Source organism: Osmia bicornis, chromosome 6, assembly GCF_907164935.1.
Source record: "Osmia bicornis bicornis chromosome 6, iOsmBic2.1, whole genome shotgun sequence".
Taxonomy (NCBI): Eukaryota; Metazoa; Arthropoda; class Insecta; order Hymenoptera; family Megachilidae; genus Osmia; species Osmia bicornis.
This window is the reverse complement of record NC_060221.1, coordinates 8,514,745-8,532,244: the sequence shown is the minus strand read 5'-3', so window position 1 is coordinate 8,532,244 and position 17,500 is coordinate 8,514,745. Positions and strand designations below refer to the sequence as shown.

General features: G+C 30.0%; 2 protein-coding genes and 1 long non-coding RNA gene across 7 annotated transcripts; 1 reads left to right on the top strand and 2 right to left on the bottom strand.

Moving 5' to 3' along the window:
- Positions 1–43: 43 nt before the first annotated feature.
- LOC114874931 (MATH and LRR domain-containing protein PFE0570w) lies at positions 44–9,844 on the bottom strand. 4 transcript variants are annotated; one of them, XM_046286285.1, is made up of 15 exons: positions 6,208–6,441; positions 5,769–6,093; positions 4,802–5,667; positions 3,772–4,711; positions 3,314–3,678; positions 2,975–3,235; positions 2,569–2,892; positions 2,342–2,501; positions 2,089–2,261; positions 1,930–2,019; positions 1,792–1,849; positions 1,651–1,724; positions 1,489–1,588; positions 1,235–1,404; positions 44–1,157 (listed from the first exon to the last, which is right to left on the bottom strand). In XM_046286285.1, exons 2-15 carry the CDS (start codon positions 6,031–6,033, stop codon positions 1,062–1,064), a joined length of 3,942 nt encoding a protein of 1,313 aa, XP_046142241.1. In that variant the 5' UTR covers positions 6,034–6,093; positions 6,208–6,441; the 3' UTR covers positions 44–1,061. The 4 variants fall into 4 exon arrangements, with proteins under 4 accessions (XP_046142241.1, XP_029040527.2, XP_046142240.1 ...); XM_029184694.2 differs by lacking the exon at positions 6,208–6,441 and adding an exon at positions 8,990–9,844 and having other exon boundaries at positions 3,772–5,667; XM_046286284.1 differs by lacking the exon at positions 6,208–6,441 and adding an exon at positions 6,850–7,521 and having other exon boundaries at positions 3,772–5,667.
- Positions 9,845–10,692: 848 nt separating this feature from the next.
- LOC114874909 (striatin-3) lies at positions 10,693–15,564 on the top strand. Of its 2 annotated transcripts, none has more exons than XM_029184642.2 (11): positions 10,693–11,327; positions 11,909–12,012; positions 12,092–12,277; positions 12,349–12,532; positions 12,744–12,902; positions 12,997–13,126; positions 13,195–13,316; positions 13,548–13,726; positions 13,831–14,165; positions 14,284–14,595; positions 14,681–15,564. In XM_029184642.2, exons 1-11 carry the CDS (start codon positions 11,064–11,066, stop codon positions 14,848–14,850), a joined length of 2,145 nt encoding a protein of 714 aa, XP_029040475.1. In that variant the 5' UTR covers positions 10,693–11,063; the 3' UTR covers positions 14,851–15,564. The 2 variants fall into 2 exon arrangements, with proteins under 2 accessions (XP_029040475.1, XP_029040474.1); XM_029184641.2 differs by having other exon boundaries at positions 10,695–11,327; positions 12,349–12,538.
- LOC123987872 lies at positions 15,420–16,360 on the bottom strand. Its single transcript, XR_006829512.1, has 2 exons — positions 16,236–16,360; positions 15,420–16,054 (listed from the first exon to the last, which is right to left on the bottom strand). It is a non-coding gene; the product is annotated as an uncharacterized LOC123987872 (long non-coding RNA).
- Positions 16,361–17,500: the final 1,140 nt, after the last annotated feature.

The following is a 17,500-nucleotide window of genomic DNA, read 5'->3' as shown; positions in this document are numbered from 1 at the left end:
TTATGTTTCATGAATAGGCATTGTTTTTCATTACAAACTCATGTAAAAAATGAGCAATTGTTTTATTATACAATGTTATGACACAATAGTAGTTAAAACTTAGAAATAAGGTATTATACAATTTAGATGCAAGATCTGAATACTTAGACATGAATGTATATACTAATTCGAAGTGATTCATGATCTTTTTTTTACATCATGAAATTTATGGAGTATTTTATTATTTAATATTCAAAATTTATTACAATAGTATCAAAATTGAGCAAATTATATATTAGCAAATCATGTCAAGCAATAATGAGAATGAACTAAATTCAATAGAAAGTTACACTGTGTAACATAAGGAAGCAACATTTATGAACACTTTCAGTGAATAATAATATCAATATCAGACTTTTAAACATTTGCATGTTTGTCCTGCAATTGTAGCAGTCTTCGTGAAAAATGAATATTAAAATAATTGTTAAAAAAAAAGGTTTGTGACTAGAATATCTTGTCTTCTTCATAAACAAAATTTGGTGACTGATACCACGTTACTGTTATAAATTATTCATATAATGCTTTAAATGTGAAAAAGATTAAAAATATTCAGTAATTATTGTATACTATGAAATGACATATGTATAAAGAATACATTATGAAGCATGGTACAGAAGTGTATGAAGTTCTAACATTGATTTATACAATATCATCAGTAAAGACAGGATATAAACTATATATTGTTAGTAGAAAACTAAAATTTATATTTTCTGTCTTTATAAATTAATAAACATGAAAAAACTAACAAAAGAAATGTTAATTATAACTGTATCGCGGTTATCAGAAATCGTACGAATAATAATAATCAAACATATACTTATTACTATTCAACACGTTCATTTGCACGTGTAATCTATACACTTGTAATTTCAGTAAATATATTTTACATGTAATAGGTGTAATAAATTAGACGATAATTTAAGAAGACTGCATGAAATTTGTTTTCGTTATATATCAAGACTTATTGTAAACGTACGTTAAAAATAAAATTAAAATAATAATTAGAAAATTGTTCGCACATTTTACAAAGAAATGTTGCTAGGTATACTATACTGTCCTTTTCGGGAATGTGTATCAACTGCTCGAACTGCGAAGTAATAATTATTGCCTTCGGAGAACTGAAAAAAAAAAGGTTGAGATTAAAAGTGTTCCTACCATTCATAATGTTTATTAAAATAATATTTGTTCAATTTACTTGTGTAAGTGTACACGCCATAGGCAGTGGTAAAGCTCGAACATCACCAACTTTCTTCCATAACGATGTATTAGGAGGAATACCAGCAATTTCTTGGTATGCATATAACTGATAACTAGCAATATCTGCATATTTGTCGGATAAATTCATATTCCAAGACAGTACTATACCTGTATATAATTATAGTAAATTTTTTATTCTTAGCTTTCTTAACTTCAGTTATATATATCAATTTGATGTTTTTTCTAACATACCATTTGCAACTTTAGAAATTTTTAATGACGGTGCAGGGGGTGGAAGTTTCCAATGGGGATTTGTAACATAATTTCGTGTATCCGGTAATGGTGCAGGATGCTAAAACAAATAAATAAATAAATAAATAAATATAGATATAAACAAAAACAAATATTTAATACCTTGTTCAATTGTACATTTGAAGGAGCTGGTGTTGTTAAAACTCGAACCGATCCATTCGCAACTGTTGATATTCCTATAAACAACATTTATTTGTATTCATTGCTTTTATTATAATATTTATTGTCATTTAGATTACATACCAGTTTTATAAGTTAGAGTTGAGAATGGAGGTCTATTACACGAAGTTACTGGCCGCATCTGTAATTATACATTTTTATTATGCGTAATACTACTTTTTAAAGTTCATTTTAGCAATAGTATATCATTAGTTATTTTACCGGGCTAGAATTTGGTGTTATTAATAATTGCCTTGTTGGTCCTACACCGCTTTGCATTACGTATGTTAACCGAGGAGCATTCATATTATTCTGAAAAAATAAAATATAAATGTATATTTATATTAATTAAAAATGTATAAATATTATCTGTTTACAAACCACTAAGGCAGTAGGTGTTGGTTGGCTAGCTGGCTGTACCACTCTTATACTAGGAGGTTGATTCGTTATAGCTACATTTCCAGGAATTGTTTGAATTACCCTTTGGAAGCAAGATTGTGCTAAACTTATTTGTGGTTCACTTATTGTAGTTGTAGATACTGGTGCACTGGCAGCTATAAATTTTCAATTTTTCTTAACGCATGCTTTCATTTATTTTATATTTCACAAAAACATCTCACAAAAGTCTTAATACCTTTACTTTTCTCTTCTTCATCTGTTAGATCAATAAGATCATTTGTTCGGGTTTGTGTATTCGCTACAGCAGGACCTTGTCGATTTATTTGATTCGGAAGTTTTCCATTTAAAACTATAGTTTGTTGAGTCTGTTGTTGTTGTTGTTGTTGTACTGGTGACTAATAATGAATAATACATTTGTTTATTAAATAAATAAATAAAAAATAATTTTAATATAATACTTACGTTTGATATAATTTGTTGAACATTAGATTGATTAGGTAATGGTAAATTATGTTGTGTATCTACAGATTTAGCAACAACTAAAGCTGCAGGAGTTATGGTAGGCATAATGTTTGAAGACTGAGTATGATTTTGCGACACCACCGGTGTTTGTGCGTTTATTGAATCTGTTCGTCTAGGAGATCTCACTTTAATACCTCTTCTTGGACTCACTGCGTTATTTGTTTCATTGTTAGGTATATTCGGCGCATTACCATTATTTGGAATTTGTAAAGCTTTCATACTGGAATTCTGTTGCAATTGTCGCAAATTTTGCATTCCATGATCCTATACATAAGTAATACAATAAAAATAGTAACAAATTTTATAAAATTAGTCTAACATAAATTATATATATGTCATGTTATACCGTTACAAAATTAACTTGCAATCCAACTGATCTATTGATTTTTATCGGTGGAACAGGCTTATCATTATTTGCCCGCCTGTCAGCAGCGTTACGATTTAATACCATTTCAAAATCTTTGATTTGCTTAGCTAACTGCTGGCATTTTGCTCGCGTTGCTTCCTGATTTCGTTCCGAGATTCGCGCTTGCTCTCTCAATTTACCTATTTCACCGCGCATTGTAATTGTTTCAACAATCTTTTGTATTAAAAGTTCCTCTAATTCCTTAAAGAAATTATTAGCGTTAAAACATAAAAAACTTGTGTGAAATATTTGTCTACTGTATTTATATTATCAACATACTTCCTGCTTCAATTTAGGCAGTTTTTCCTTTAAATCTCTTTGAAAGAATTTATGAACATAATTAAGATTCTTAACATTTTGAGAATTATCTTCTTTTGTTGCTAATTCATCAGAAAGTTCTGTAGAATTTATTTTAACTTTCTTAACAGTACCATTCATAGTGGTGCTATCAATGTCAGAATAACTACGTTTTAATGAAGGAGGAGATAATGGACACATATCTTGACTCATTTTATGATTTACAGTAACAAATTTTTCTGAATCATCACTCGATTCCAAATCGCTATCGCGATTAAGAAATTTCTCTCTTATTATTTCTTCTGCATGTTTTGCTGTTTGTCTTTTTTGTCTTCCGCTTTCCTTAACTATAACGAAAAATGTATAAAAATTCAGTAACTTACAAAAACAAATAGTTACCTATAAAAACTCAGTAATTATTTTTTTTCATTTGTATGTACCTTGCTTATCTTCTTCAGTAGAAGCTTCTTGTACTGCTAGATTCATTTTTTTCGTACGTTTCCTTCTTCTTTGTGTATTTGCTGAAACTTCATCAGTCCTTTTATCACTATTATCACTATTGTCCCTTACACCTGTAGCAAAACCCAATGATTCATCTTGTGATTTTACATTAAACAAGTTGTTTCTATCCAATACCGATTCAATAATGTCACTTAATTTTATTGTACTATTTGTAGCAGTTGTAGGTGAATTTTCATTTTCTTTTTCTTTACATTTTTCATTGTCTTGAGTAACATTTACATTTTGCTCCTGAAGATCATGATCATCCGAATGAGTTAACTGATTTTTAAAAGCAACTACTTCAGTTAGATTTGTACTGTTGTTTGTATTTAACTGATCATTATGACATGTCTCATCTTTACCTGGTTCAACTGATAAATCATTTTGTATGATCCTAATTTCATTATTAGTTTTCTCATTTGTCAAATCATTTATTACTGTAGTATCCGTCGTATCAATAACATTATTTTCATTATTTTCATTATTTTCATTATTTTCATTTTCGTTTGAATTCGTATTTTGTACATCTTCTTGTGTTTTAAAAGTCTCTTCTACTTTATCATTTGTTACTTCTTCATTTATTATTACTTCATTATTTACTATCAATTCTTCTTCTAAGTTATTTGAAACACCTTTATCACTACTTTCAGATAATTCTGTACTCTGATTTACTGTTGATAACTGATCATCAGTGTTAACTTCGTTTTTTTCTGACGCACAGATATTCTCAATATCTTCAATTTCTTTCGTATCCGTATCAGTCGTAGTTTTAATTGTTTCATCTTCATGTTGATTATCTATGTTATTCTTTTCAATACAGCTTGTGATTTTAATTTCACTCGATGTAGATTTTACATCTACACTTAATATTTCCACTTCCTTAGAATTATCAGAAATATAAACATTTTTATCAATTGTGCTACTTATATTTATTTTATCTCTTTGTTTATTACTATCATGAGAACTCACAGATTTTTCATTGGAAGTGTTACTGGGTGCACTAGCTTCAGTAACTGAAACATCATTACATTCAACATGATTAGATAATGAATTTTCCTCTGAAACCTTGATTTTATGTTGCAATTCTGGAAAGTCGTTAATACAATTAGTATCCGCCTGACTTTCTTCAGAAACAACATCATCACTGACAGTACTCTCTACTTTTCTATTAAGTAATTCATGTGATTTATCGTCATTATTTTCATTTATAATTGAACACTCACTATTCAATATATTATCCTTTTCAGTTGCCTTATTAACATTTTCACTTATAACTATGATATCATTATCAACTTCAATTTTTGAAGTATTTGTATTTGAAGAAGATGCAAAATTTTGATATTCAGTTGAACCATTAGATTTTTTTGTAACACTAGGTTTGAAACCTCTCTTTTGCTGCCTGTTATTATACATTGATTTGTTAAACGAATTGAATTTTCCACTGCCTCTTCCTTGTTCAAAAAGAGGAAAAGTATGATTAAATCTGTTATTATAGTCATGTGACTGAAGTCTGTAGTGTCCCCTAGGTGTTAAATAACGATATCTATATGGAAAATGATTAACACCACGAAACGAGCGAGCATTAACAGAATTCATAAATCTCCATTGTGGTTCATAATTTTGTCTATGAGGCATGTGAAGTACTTGTGACCTTATTGGTCTATTTTCATTTATTTTGATATCTTTTGTATGATCAGTTACTAAGTTTTCATTTATGGAAACATTACCTGAACAATCTTCTCTTTGAATTTCCTTCACAGTAATATTATTTTTCACTATGTCATTTTCTGGGGCAGAAGAAAGTTGTACATCTTCATGTTTCTCAGATCTTATTTCTATAATTCAAATAAGATAAATATATTTTTGGGATGATACAATGATTCAACAAACCAATTAGTAGATTTCTGGTCATAATATTTTATTTCATAATACTTACCACTTTTACCACTTTTCGATTTATTTTCTTGATTATCTAAACCAACTGTTAAAACATTTTCAGATTCAATTTCATCATCATCAGAGAGTCTCAGGCGTATACTATCATCTGAGAGTGCATCTTCTTCATCCCCATCATCACCTGTACCATATAAAAGCTCCTCTTCTTTCTCTTTTGATAATTCATTAATGTCATTTGTATTAATACAAGATAAGGAACTTATGGAATCAGGAGTATGTACATTATCATTTCTTAAAGTCTCCATTATAATAAAGATGAAATACTTAAGACAATGTCACAAGTTACTCATTTACTGTTTTTTAGCCTGTAAACAATTAATATAGTTAAAATTTATCTCTTTTAAATTATAATATATCAACTTTCTATATCTACATTTCATTATACATGTATACTTAATAAACATATAAAGAGCAAATACCTTCATGTGTTCATCATCATTTAATTATTTCAATTAATCAGAATAATTAAAACACATTTTAAACATATATGAGAATTATTTAATATGTGATATTACACAAAAATGAATATAAACAAAACACTATAAAAACTGCCAGTTTTATTAAATGCTTCAAAATATTATTGTTTAATTTTATTTTAATAAACTTTTATTGTTATAATTTTACAAACATAACTTAACATTAAGCATTATTACATGAAAACTTTTAACTCATTAAATAAGACAAACCAAAAATGTAGTCATTATATATTTGTTTAAACAACATATTAAGTAAAGCCTAAAACACTATATATATATATAATACTGAAAAATTTTTATTTTCTAAGTTTAAAAATCCGAGTTTTTGTTTGGATTAATGTTTTCCATTTAGAATTGCTACAATTAATTAAATAACTTATACATAAATATAACTTTCATTTCAATATGTAATAAAAGATTACAATTTTCTTGATAAAAATAGAAGACAAAAAAGATGGGCCCTTCGATGACGTACTAACATAAGTCGTCCCTGGCCCATAAGTACTCAACTAACAAAAATGGCGGATTGAAATTGTATTCTTAACACCTCTTATTATATTGCAAACAGCCAATATGTCCTATTACCTCCGAAATATGTTGTTACTTAAAAACAATGAAAACAAAATCAACGTTAATTTTATATTAATAATCAAAAAATTGTTTTCTGGAATAAAATAGTAAGCGATTTATACTTCTGTCACCCTCGGTATTTTAAAAATGTTACTTGTATAAACAACTTAAACAAAAACACACAGCACGAATATTTATAATTAATAACCGCCCTACAATAATTTATAATAAATGTAATTTAAGCTACGAAAAATGTATGTTCAGAAAGGCGGGTTTCTCGACCAGCTTGTCTATTGAGCGAATACTGCTGAACATAGGTCCCGATGTGTCCTAACGAAATTCAACGATTGCACACGAAGTCATCCAATATGGCGTTGGAGTTTAACTCCCAACAAAACTAATTCTTAACAATATAATGGATATAAAAAACTAATAAATAAAATTCCTCTGTTAAAAATATACGCATAAAATGTAAAATTCTAGCCAAAAATTTCTCTCATAAGTTTTAAGCCAAAGAAATAATCAGTATTTAAAAACTGTGAGTACTTAAGGCATCCCCACTCTTCCTCGTATCCACTCCTTCCTTCCATTTCTTTATGTTACTTAATATTTTTATTATTGCCTTTGTATTATTAACTTAATTTTCCAAATGAAAAACAAGATTTATAGCATTAATACAAATCAATAAATTTATATGTACATATATACATATAATTATATAATAAAATATATATTGAAGTTAAACAAAATTATTTAAGATTTGATGTTGAATTTTAAGATCTGAATCAGGTACACATATAATTTATCAAAATTTTCTTGATATTTTTGTAAATTGTCATATTGAAAGTTGAATACATAACCCTACTCCTTCGGGTTTTCTGCCCAGTGACGAGGTCGACATGCGTCATACTGGTAATACAACGTTGAATTCATTGAGTGGGAGAACTGTAATACTTTCACAACTCACCATACGATTGATTTTATGGATCTATGTAGAATTTAAGAAACTAATTGTTTCGAAAGTGTTATTTTTATAATTCGCGCTTTTATGCATTGTTAAAATCATAAGCGTAATAGTAATTTAAAAAAAATATTCTTGTTAAAGTCAGGCTAATCAGTACTTGATTAAAAATAAAATTATATTTTTTAGAACAATTTTTTAAACAATATTTTATAATTGTTTATTATATTTATTTACAGTTATATTACGTTTATTTTAAAGCTTGTTTGCATTAATGCATTAACTAAAAACATTTAAAAAATTAAATCTTTTTTTCAATTTACATAACCTTAGTATGTTGTTTAAAAGAATTATATATATATATACATATATGTATATGTATAAATATTTTTGAACAGTTATAATACTAACTATGTAATATTGTTCAATCTTTAGTTATTATTAGTATTGTAATTTAGAAAAACTTTTATACAAATTATATAGTATAGTTCTTAAGCTTTTTGGTATTACTGTTTCATCGAGGTACACAATATTTCGCGTATAAAAACTATGTGTACTATTTGAACGTTACAATTATGTGACTTAATAACAATACACATGACATCATTTATAAATAATAAGCATTAATAAAAAAATATCGTTTTGTTTAATGATAGAATGTTTTTTTTTTGAAAACAACTATCAAAAATCTTTAATCATTTGAAGAATTAATTACTTCAGTAAATGTGTAAGTGTTAATACTACATCATATCGGAATGTAAGAATATGTATTGTCAGCTTTCATTTTGTATGACAGAACAACAAAATGGCGTATCTATCCTATATAAAATGGCAGCTATTCATATATAGTACGGCATCTACAATATCTTTATATTTGGGACTTCAGGCCCAAATTCTTACATGCAAAGTAAGCGACATAACGATACAATTTCAATATTATTATTGTCTTATGGTAAAGTGGAATAGTATATGTCGAAATTTGATAGGAATACTTTTAGTTCATCAAGACTAATGAGATGTCAAATCATCAACTTAATTTTGAAAGAATTTATTATAAATTTTTTTTGGCATTACAGTATCCCATAATTTTGGGCAAATACTTTCAATCATATACATAATAATTTGGAGCAAAAAATCAAAATAACCCATTCCTAATTTGTGACGTGCAAGGGTGCATACCGATGATGAACTTACGTTGTAGTATAATGTAGTAGTCTTCAATCAGTGATGTATATGCTTTTTGTCTTACAAAAATACGTTATATTTACAATAAATGCCAGAAACGAAGATACACTGTGATACCCGTTCATCGAGTAGCCGCAACACCGCAACCTAAACAAGCGACAAGCGATGTTGCCACTTTTATTCTTGACCGTTAGTATATGCAATGCTTTTAAACTTAAAGTTCAGATTACATCTACTATACCCTTGAATTGTTTATACTGAAAACGTGTCTTAAATAAATAATTTGTAAGGTATAAATTTGATTGGCAAGAATATCTCTACAAAACTATTGACCTATACAGATAGTGTAATTTACATCTCAAATTTTGTCAACGCATGCGCTATAATGTAAAATACTTTAACATAAGATGTGAAGTATTCGCAAAATACTTTGTTTAAAAGTCAAAATACAGCATTCTCACGAAAGTATCAAGTATAATTGATGATGTAATATTGATAATATATACTTTAAACATTGTGTTCTCTTTAGAATTATGTATATATACATATTTCTTGCATACAATGTTAACTATGTTATGTTTCTTAAAAAATACTATTACGGATATAAAATCTATCATTTACCATAAAAAGGAAAGTTAAGGTATAAAATTTGCCATGTAATGTTTTGTAAAAGATTAAAATAAGACAAAATCATATTATCACTAAAATATAGGTTAAGGTGTACAAAATGATAAGTATCTCTATGAGAAAAGTGTATTAAGTTGAAAAGACCTGTATCATATGATACATGATACAAAACAAAAATTATATATTGTAAAGGAAGCATATATCTTTTATAATTAGAAATAAATTATCATATTAATGTATATTTACTTGCAACACTTTTATAGAAATATTAATGGTAAATGATATTTTAATAATACATATGATAATGAATATCACTCTTTTAATGCATGTGTGTGTTGTCAACACAATATAATTGATTATTGTATTAACTTTTTATTTCTAAAAGCTATGCATATACTGTCACAACTACATCAATAAGTTTAATTTCTTATAATACATTTATTTTGTTCAGTTACATGTTGCAGAGCAATAAAACATAAATAAAGGAATATCACAAAATGTTTTACCTTTTCCGCAAAAACACAAATTATTGAATTACCCGCGCAATCTTGATGATGCATCTCAATGCATCTTAAATGTTATTAATTGTAATACAAAGTAAATGTACAAATAAATTACCACTTTTTCGTAAGATAATTGTATTTTATCTAACAAAATTTATATAATTTTTCTACATAAAAAATAAAAATGTATATAGTTCAGCATAAAACTTTGTAGATAAAGTATATCGATTAGTAATGTTATTTATAAATTAGTATTACATTAGCAGCTTCCCTTATTATTTCACACCTAATTTTATACATATTATTATGCATTTACAATTATTAAATTCTCTATCTTGAGAATCAGCCTTACAAAGAAAAATTAAAAATATTCAAGTCAACATACAAGATAGATTAATATACAGTATTTTACCTTTTATTCTAATTTTTAGTAAATATTTTGTTCAAAATCTGTTTTAAATAAATTTAAAAAAATATATAGCTTTAGTATTCAACATGCAATACTAAAAAAAAAGTAGAAGTACGGTATTCGAGAGGTTATAAAAAAATAATAAAATTCTTTTTATTAACCATTATGTATCATAAAGTGATAATAAATTAACAAATCAGAAATACAATTGATACTCATAGAAAGCCGGTATAAGGTTGCAAAATATACTTCAATGCATTCTACAAGAATGGTGGAAGAAAGTGTAATTGTAAAGATGTGCGAAGAAGGGAATATTTGTTTGTTGTTTCGGAAAAGTTGAATATAATTAACGAAATCGTTCTAAACACGTGCCGAATTGTACAATTTTCTATAAAGTATATCAGTTAGATTGAAATCTAACACGTCCGCATGCGTATTAATTACTTCTTTTTGCAAACTCGATCGAAATACATTATCCGACAGGAGAGCACTCTTTGGGCTCCAGAGGAAAGAAAAGTTGTTGTAATGGCTGCCGTGTCATGAAATGAAGGTACCGAGCCAGTTTTGTGGTTCCACGATGGAGGACAACTCCAGTTCTGCATCTCAAAATCATAATGGACAATTATCTAGTGGTTCAAATGTTTCACTGACAAATAAACATCAGGGCAATGACAATGGTAGCAATGGCGATGCTAAGGATAAACGACCACAATACTCTATGCCTGGCGTTCTACATTTTATTCAACACGAATGGGCTCGCTTTGAACTTGAAAGATCACAGTGGGAACTTGATAGAGCAGAATTCCAGGTATAAATTTAATTTCTTTTAAATATTGTCAATATTTAGTAATATATCTTTCTTTAATATACCTTCTTCATATTGTCATTTCATCTGTCATGTGACAAGAACTTTGTAAAGCTATGATTAATTTAAAAACATATAAAACATTACACCGTGTAGTATGTAAATAGATATATTTAATTTGAGAAATTAATTTAATTTAATGTATGTTTCATAAGAATATTTTGTGTAATGTAATATTGTACCTTGAATTCTTGGAAATGTCAATGTATTATTGTGTTAGATACTGTCATATTTGGATTAAATTGATAGATAAGAGTTTTATATAATACATTTATAAACTTTGTGTACTTTACATTTAAGTTATTAAACGGTGGCAATTATTTTAATTGTTTCTGTAATCAATAATAGCATAAAATGTATAGAAAGTTATGATATGTAATTCAATTAACATTACATTTAATAATATGAGTGTAATTCAAATAAAAGTATTATTCGAAGCAAATATGTTTAAATAAAAAAATCTGTACGATAACATTCCTAATAAATGCAAAGATAAAGTTGAAAATTTTATGATTTTTTTATAGGCTAGGATAGCTTTTTTACAAGGTGAAAGGAAAGGTCAAGAAAAATTGAAAAATGACTTAGTAAGAAGAATAAAAATGTTAGAATATGCACTTAAACAAGAACGGTAAGATTTTTTTCAGTCATAATTATTAGAAGAACATAACTATTTTTTTGTTACATCATTATTTTCACTATTTTTATAGAGCAAGGTATCACAAATTAAAATATGGCACTGATTTGGTAATACCAGGAGATGTAAAACCTCCTATTTATGAAGAAGGTAGTAGTACTTGTGCTAATTCTGATGTTGGAGGCGGTGGAGATGGTGAAGCTCCCTTTACATCTGTTAGTAACATTAGTTGGAGACAAGGGCGTCAAATTTTAAGACAGTAAGTAAAATATATTTTATAAAAGTATTAAGTAAATTTGTTTTTGTTACAACTTGTACATTTTATCTTAGATACTTACAAGAAATTGGTTATACTGATACAATAATAGATGTACGATCAAACAGAGTTAGATCATTACTTGGTTTAAACAATAACACAGATTCAGAAGATTTGAATACTCCTGCATTAAATGGCAATGAACCATCAAATAAGCAAACAAATGAAAATAGTGTTCGTAGAGTTCCAGGAAAAAAGGTAGAGGTAAATAAGTTTATTTGATTTTTTTTTTTTTTTTATTGTTATACATTTATAGTTTTTATTGTTAAAATTATTTTACAAAGTTTCATTACAATTTCTGAGATTTTTAAAAATATTTATTTAATTTTAGTCAATCAAATGTATTGAAACTATTAATATACAGTGACAGTGACATGTTCTTTATACTGCAATGTTTTTATGCTGGCAGCAACCATCTTCTATAGCAGAAGCAATAATATTAGATACAGAAGCAGCTGTAATGGCGAATTTTGAATTTCTGGCTCATACAGATATGGATATGGAAGAAGAAGAAGAGGATGTAGAAGATGACACTTATGATACAAATATGGATCCTAAACCAAATAAAGTAACAAACATTTTCATCTTGTATAACAAATTTTGTTGCTTAGTTCTTCTCAATAAATAATTAACATACATCTTTTACCATTATTTATTTTCAGCCATCTATTCTTTTAACAGAAGATGTTGATGCAGAAGCTGAAGAAGTATTAAATGAATTAAATCTTCTCACAGAAATTGAAGAATCACCACCAGGTTCTATTCATTTGGAGATAGATTCGTCGGAATGGAGTTAGTATCAAGCACATGTAACTTTGTACATAGTTTAATAGTATTTCTAATATTTAATAACTTTGCAGATGCAATTCATAGAGGTTTACAATCAGATCCAAAGCGTCCAAACAAAGAAGGTGATTCTGCATTGGAATTGGGTGAATTGGAGCAGTTGTGTGTTAACAATGAGGCGGAAACATCATACGATGTAAGTTCTCTTACTGTTTATGTCATTGTTACTAATGTACATAGGCGTCGAAGTCTGTGAAAAATAAGAACTACGGCACTGACTCTTGAACCCGGTACACCACCACAGCCCGCTAACATCCTAATTATTTTCATGATTCTCCATGTTGGGTCTGGAGGTTTCGACCTCATATATTCAAATTTAATTCCATCTGTATTATGATAAATATGTAAACCATATATTTTCACATAGATGGTAGCTACTACAAAAGAGACCTTAAGAAAAACATGGAATGCAAAATATACATTACGTTCTCATTTTGATGCTGTTCGAGCTCTTGTCTTCCATCCCACTGAACCTGTTCTTATAACTGCAAGTGATGATCATACACTAAAATTATGGAACCTTCATAAGACTTTACCAGCAAAGAAGTAGGTTATTTAAATTCAGAAATTTATCTATTTATTTATTTTTTTTTTTTTTCTTGTTGTATATATTGACATTTATTTACATAGTATTCTTTTTTTTATTTCAGGTCAGCTTCATTAGATGTAGAACCATTATATACGTTTAGATCTCACAGAGGTCCTGTATTGTGTTTAGCCATGTATGGAAGCAGTCATTGCTACAGTGGTGGCTTAGATGGTATGATTTACTGTTGGGCACTTCCATCGGCGAACGTAGATCCCTATGAAACATACGAACCAAGTGTCCTTCAGAACAGATTAAGAGGGCACACAAGCGCAGTTTGGGGTTTAAGTATGTGCGAATCTCGATCGCAGTTGTTATCGCTTAGTGCTGATGGAACTGTAAAATTATGGAGCCCAGAAAGTCAGTCACCACTACTTCATACGTATGTTTCTGAACAAGGTGCGTGCATTACACGTAAATCTTGTTTATGTATACATATATTTGATTGATGTATATATTAATTTTGAAAACTTACACACATATATATATAAATATTCTTATATAAATGTTTTTACAGATGGCATACCAACGTCAGTAGATTTTATTAGAGACGAGTCGCATAAATTAGTTGTAGCTTATGAAGGAGCTTGTGTGGTATTTGATACAGAAACGGGTGAAAGCGTAGCTCGTCTTGAGGCTAATGAAACAAAGGGAGTAAATCGTGTTGTGGCGCATCCTACATTACCACTTGTTGTCGCGGCCCACGAAGATAGACACATTCGATTTTATGACCATCGATCAGCTACTCTTGCCCATGCCATGGTTGCTCATTTGGATGCCGTAACTAGTCTTGCAGTAGATCCTCACGGTTTATATTTACTTTCAGGAAGTAAGTAATGATAAGATAAATAAAAATATGAAAAGTAAGTACCGATATACTATGAATCATATAAATACCAGTTTTTTACTTTCAGGTCATGATTGCAGTATAAGATTATGGAATATGGATAATAAGACTTGTGTTCAAGAAATAACAGCACATCGTAAGAAGTTTGACGAAAGTATTTTAGATGTAGCATTTCATCCTTCGCGACCTTTTATAGCAAGTGCAGGAGCTGATGCTCTTGCTAAAGTGTATGTGTGAGATGTAAATTAAGATACGCATTTCTACTATCAACATACAACAGACGGAACAGATTTTGTACTCATTCTTTCTAGATAGTTTTACTTGTACGTGTCACACTTCCAATTTTGTTGTTATTTAAATATAAAACAAATCAGACGCATAGATATCTCTCTTATACATTCGAAATTTGCACATAACCCTTGTCCGCGTCAATTTATTAAGACAGTGATTTTAAATATAAATACTGCTTACTGATGAGATCTTCATTAAGTAAGTACCGTTAATTGGGATAGCGGAAGGGGTCTGTCTTGTAGAATATTAGTTGATATAGTTCTGATTATTAGATAAAGAAATACCCCTTACCCAAAATCCAGGAAGCACACTGCCGCAGTAGCATAATATTTATCCCTATGTTAACTATTTATTACCAATATTACAGTTACTGTTGCACAGCTACTGGAGATTAGTACATACTACTCAAGGATAAACTTGTCCTATATCAATTAGTCTCCCATTATATGATTTCTATGCTACCTTATATATTTATCAAGGTCAGCATATAGTAACAAGAAAAGCAACAACAACAATAATAATCATAAGTTAATTATAATATAAGAGACATAATATTAATAACAGTAAATTATAACTGTGTGTTTCTCTGTAATATATTGTATTTAAAAATAGATGAACTGTGTAACGTACTATAATGAATATGTTTTTATTAAAATTCAATTCCATTTCTGTTATTTTTCCTACCCCAAGTCCCTCTCCACTATGCATGTATGTGTGGGTGTGTGTGGAAGTATGTAAGGAGTGAATACAGATACAGAAAGACAACATACTTTGTACCCGTTGGGGCACGATTTTGGGGATGCGACCCCCGGTATCGGCCACATGAAAGGCACGCAAGATGCGCACCTGTGTGCCAGGCGTGGAGGGCTTCGGAGTAATATACATAAGGTTCTGGAACCCTCTTTTAGCGCCAGTATCGGTCGCCGCGGGGTTTTAATCAGTAGGAATCTGACACTCCCCCGTCGACCTCTCCCAGGGGACGGTGGAGGATCTTATGCAAGATTTCCCCACGTTAATAAAAAAAATATATATCTGCAGACACTGATTAAAGTACAGGTAGCTGGTTGCGGGACCATCCTCAACCGTTCGACACTGAAATGAAGTGAAACCCCCTCAATCTTATAGCGATCGCCGAGGGGTACGAGCCTACCTGTTAAACATACATATACTCTTATTTTATTTTTTGCGTTCATTTAACTTGCTGTACTTATATTCTTTGCTTATTAAATAAATTCATTAGAAGGATAAAGGTGTTGCTTTTATTATTCCTGTGTGCCTTGCCTATTATTTTATCCTTTTATTTATTATTTGACCGATACTATATCCCTTACATCTCTGCATCCCTCGTATCTCTGCTTTCATTATATCTCTGCACCCATTGCATCTTTGCACTCCTTACATCCCTACATTGCTTACATCACAGCAACCCTTGTATCCTTGCATTGCTCCCTTTAACGGCAAAATTTTCAACTAAAATTCACATGTCGAAACAGCGCCCTCTGGCGGCAAGAAAAGGAACTAAACAACGCAAGAATTTTGGTCCTCTAGCGGCAAAAATTTCAACCAAAATGCGCACGTCGAAACAGCGCCCTCTGGCGGTAAAAATCGGAACTAAATTCTTCACGATTTCTCGATCTTTGATGAGGTACGGTGGTAGAAGGATGCAGTGACTATAGATAGTAGTGACTACTATCTATAGTCACTGAAGGATGTAAGGGATAACAAACATGTAAGGGATGCAGGGATGTAAGGAATGCGAAGATATAAGGGATACACAGATTTAAAGGATGCAGGGACGTAAGAGACACACAGATTTAAAGGATGTAAGGATATGAGGAATACACAGGTTTAAATGGATGTACATACAGGTTGCCGGCATATAAGGGGTAGGAAGGAATTTTAGGAAGGCGAAGTAAAGAAATTTGCGGTTAGAAATTTACTGCTAGTATCAGGATCACAGAATATGCGAAGAGGTGGCACGATTCTTGCGATAGCGGGAATGCATGTTTTCTTTTTATTTTTACGTAGTGGAAATCTTCTAAAAGACGCCCGTCGCACCCTCGGGAGAGGGACGACGGATAGTGGGATTTTTATCCACTAAAACCACCACGTGACCTTTATGCTCGCACGTTTTGTGCACTTGACTGTACCTTTCCCGAGGGAGGTCTAAAGTCGGACCCCCCTGCCCTAAATTGCCATCATCGCGGTCGCGTGTAATGTCGTCCGGAATCCCCGCTTCGGACGCCTATGACCCCAGACAAGGGATATAAAGGATAGGAATTATGGGAATACAGGACACTTGGGTTGCAAGTACAGAAAGGACATTTGTCTTACAATTATTTCAATGTTTGGGTCTTATACTAGTTTTGATTAATTTATAAAGATAGAGTCATAGAGAGTCAAAAATGTCTGTTTCGTTGATGATGCGAGGTGCCTTAAAAGTGAGATTGGTAAAACAGGCGCAACTGTAATACCAACCGTGCTAAACACACCTAGGGGTGTCTGGGACCCCTTCAGTCGTGACCCCTCGAGGGAAAGGAATGACTGGTTGTTTTATATCTGTAGTCACTGCACTGCACTGGCGTAGGCTTGTGTA

Bases quoted from the DNA above. Each gene is read 5' to 3' on its own strand.
- LOC114874931 (XM_029184694.2), bottom strand. From the start codon at position 6,033: ATGGAGACTTTAAGAAATGATAATGTACATACTCCTGATTCCATAAGT. The intron at 1,850-1,929 runs GTAAAATAACTA...GTATAATTACAG, and splicing joins TAACACCAAATTCTAGCCCG to ATGCGGCCAGTAACTTCGTG. The intron at 1,725-1,791 runs GTATGTAATCTA...TGTTGTTTATAG, and splicing joins AACTCTAACTTATAAAACTG to GAATATCAACAGTTGCGAAT.
- LOC114874909 (XM_029184641.2), top strand. From the start codon at position 11,064: ATGAAGGTACCGAGCCAGTTTTGTGGTTCCACGATGGAGGACAACTCC. The intron at 12,278-12,348 runs GTAAGTAAAATA...ATTTTATCTTAG, and splicing joins GGGCGTCAAATTTTAAGACA to ATACTTACAAGAAATTGGTT. The intron at 12,539-12,743 runs GTAAATAAGTTT...TTATGCTGGCAG, and splicing joins TTCCAGGAAAAAAGGTAGAG to CAACCATCTTCTATAGCAGA.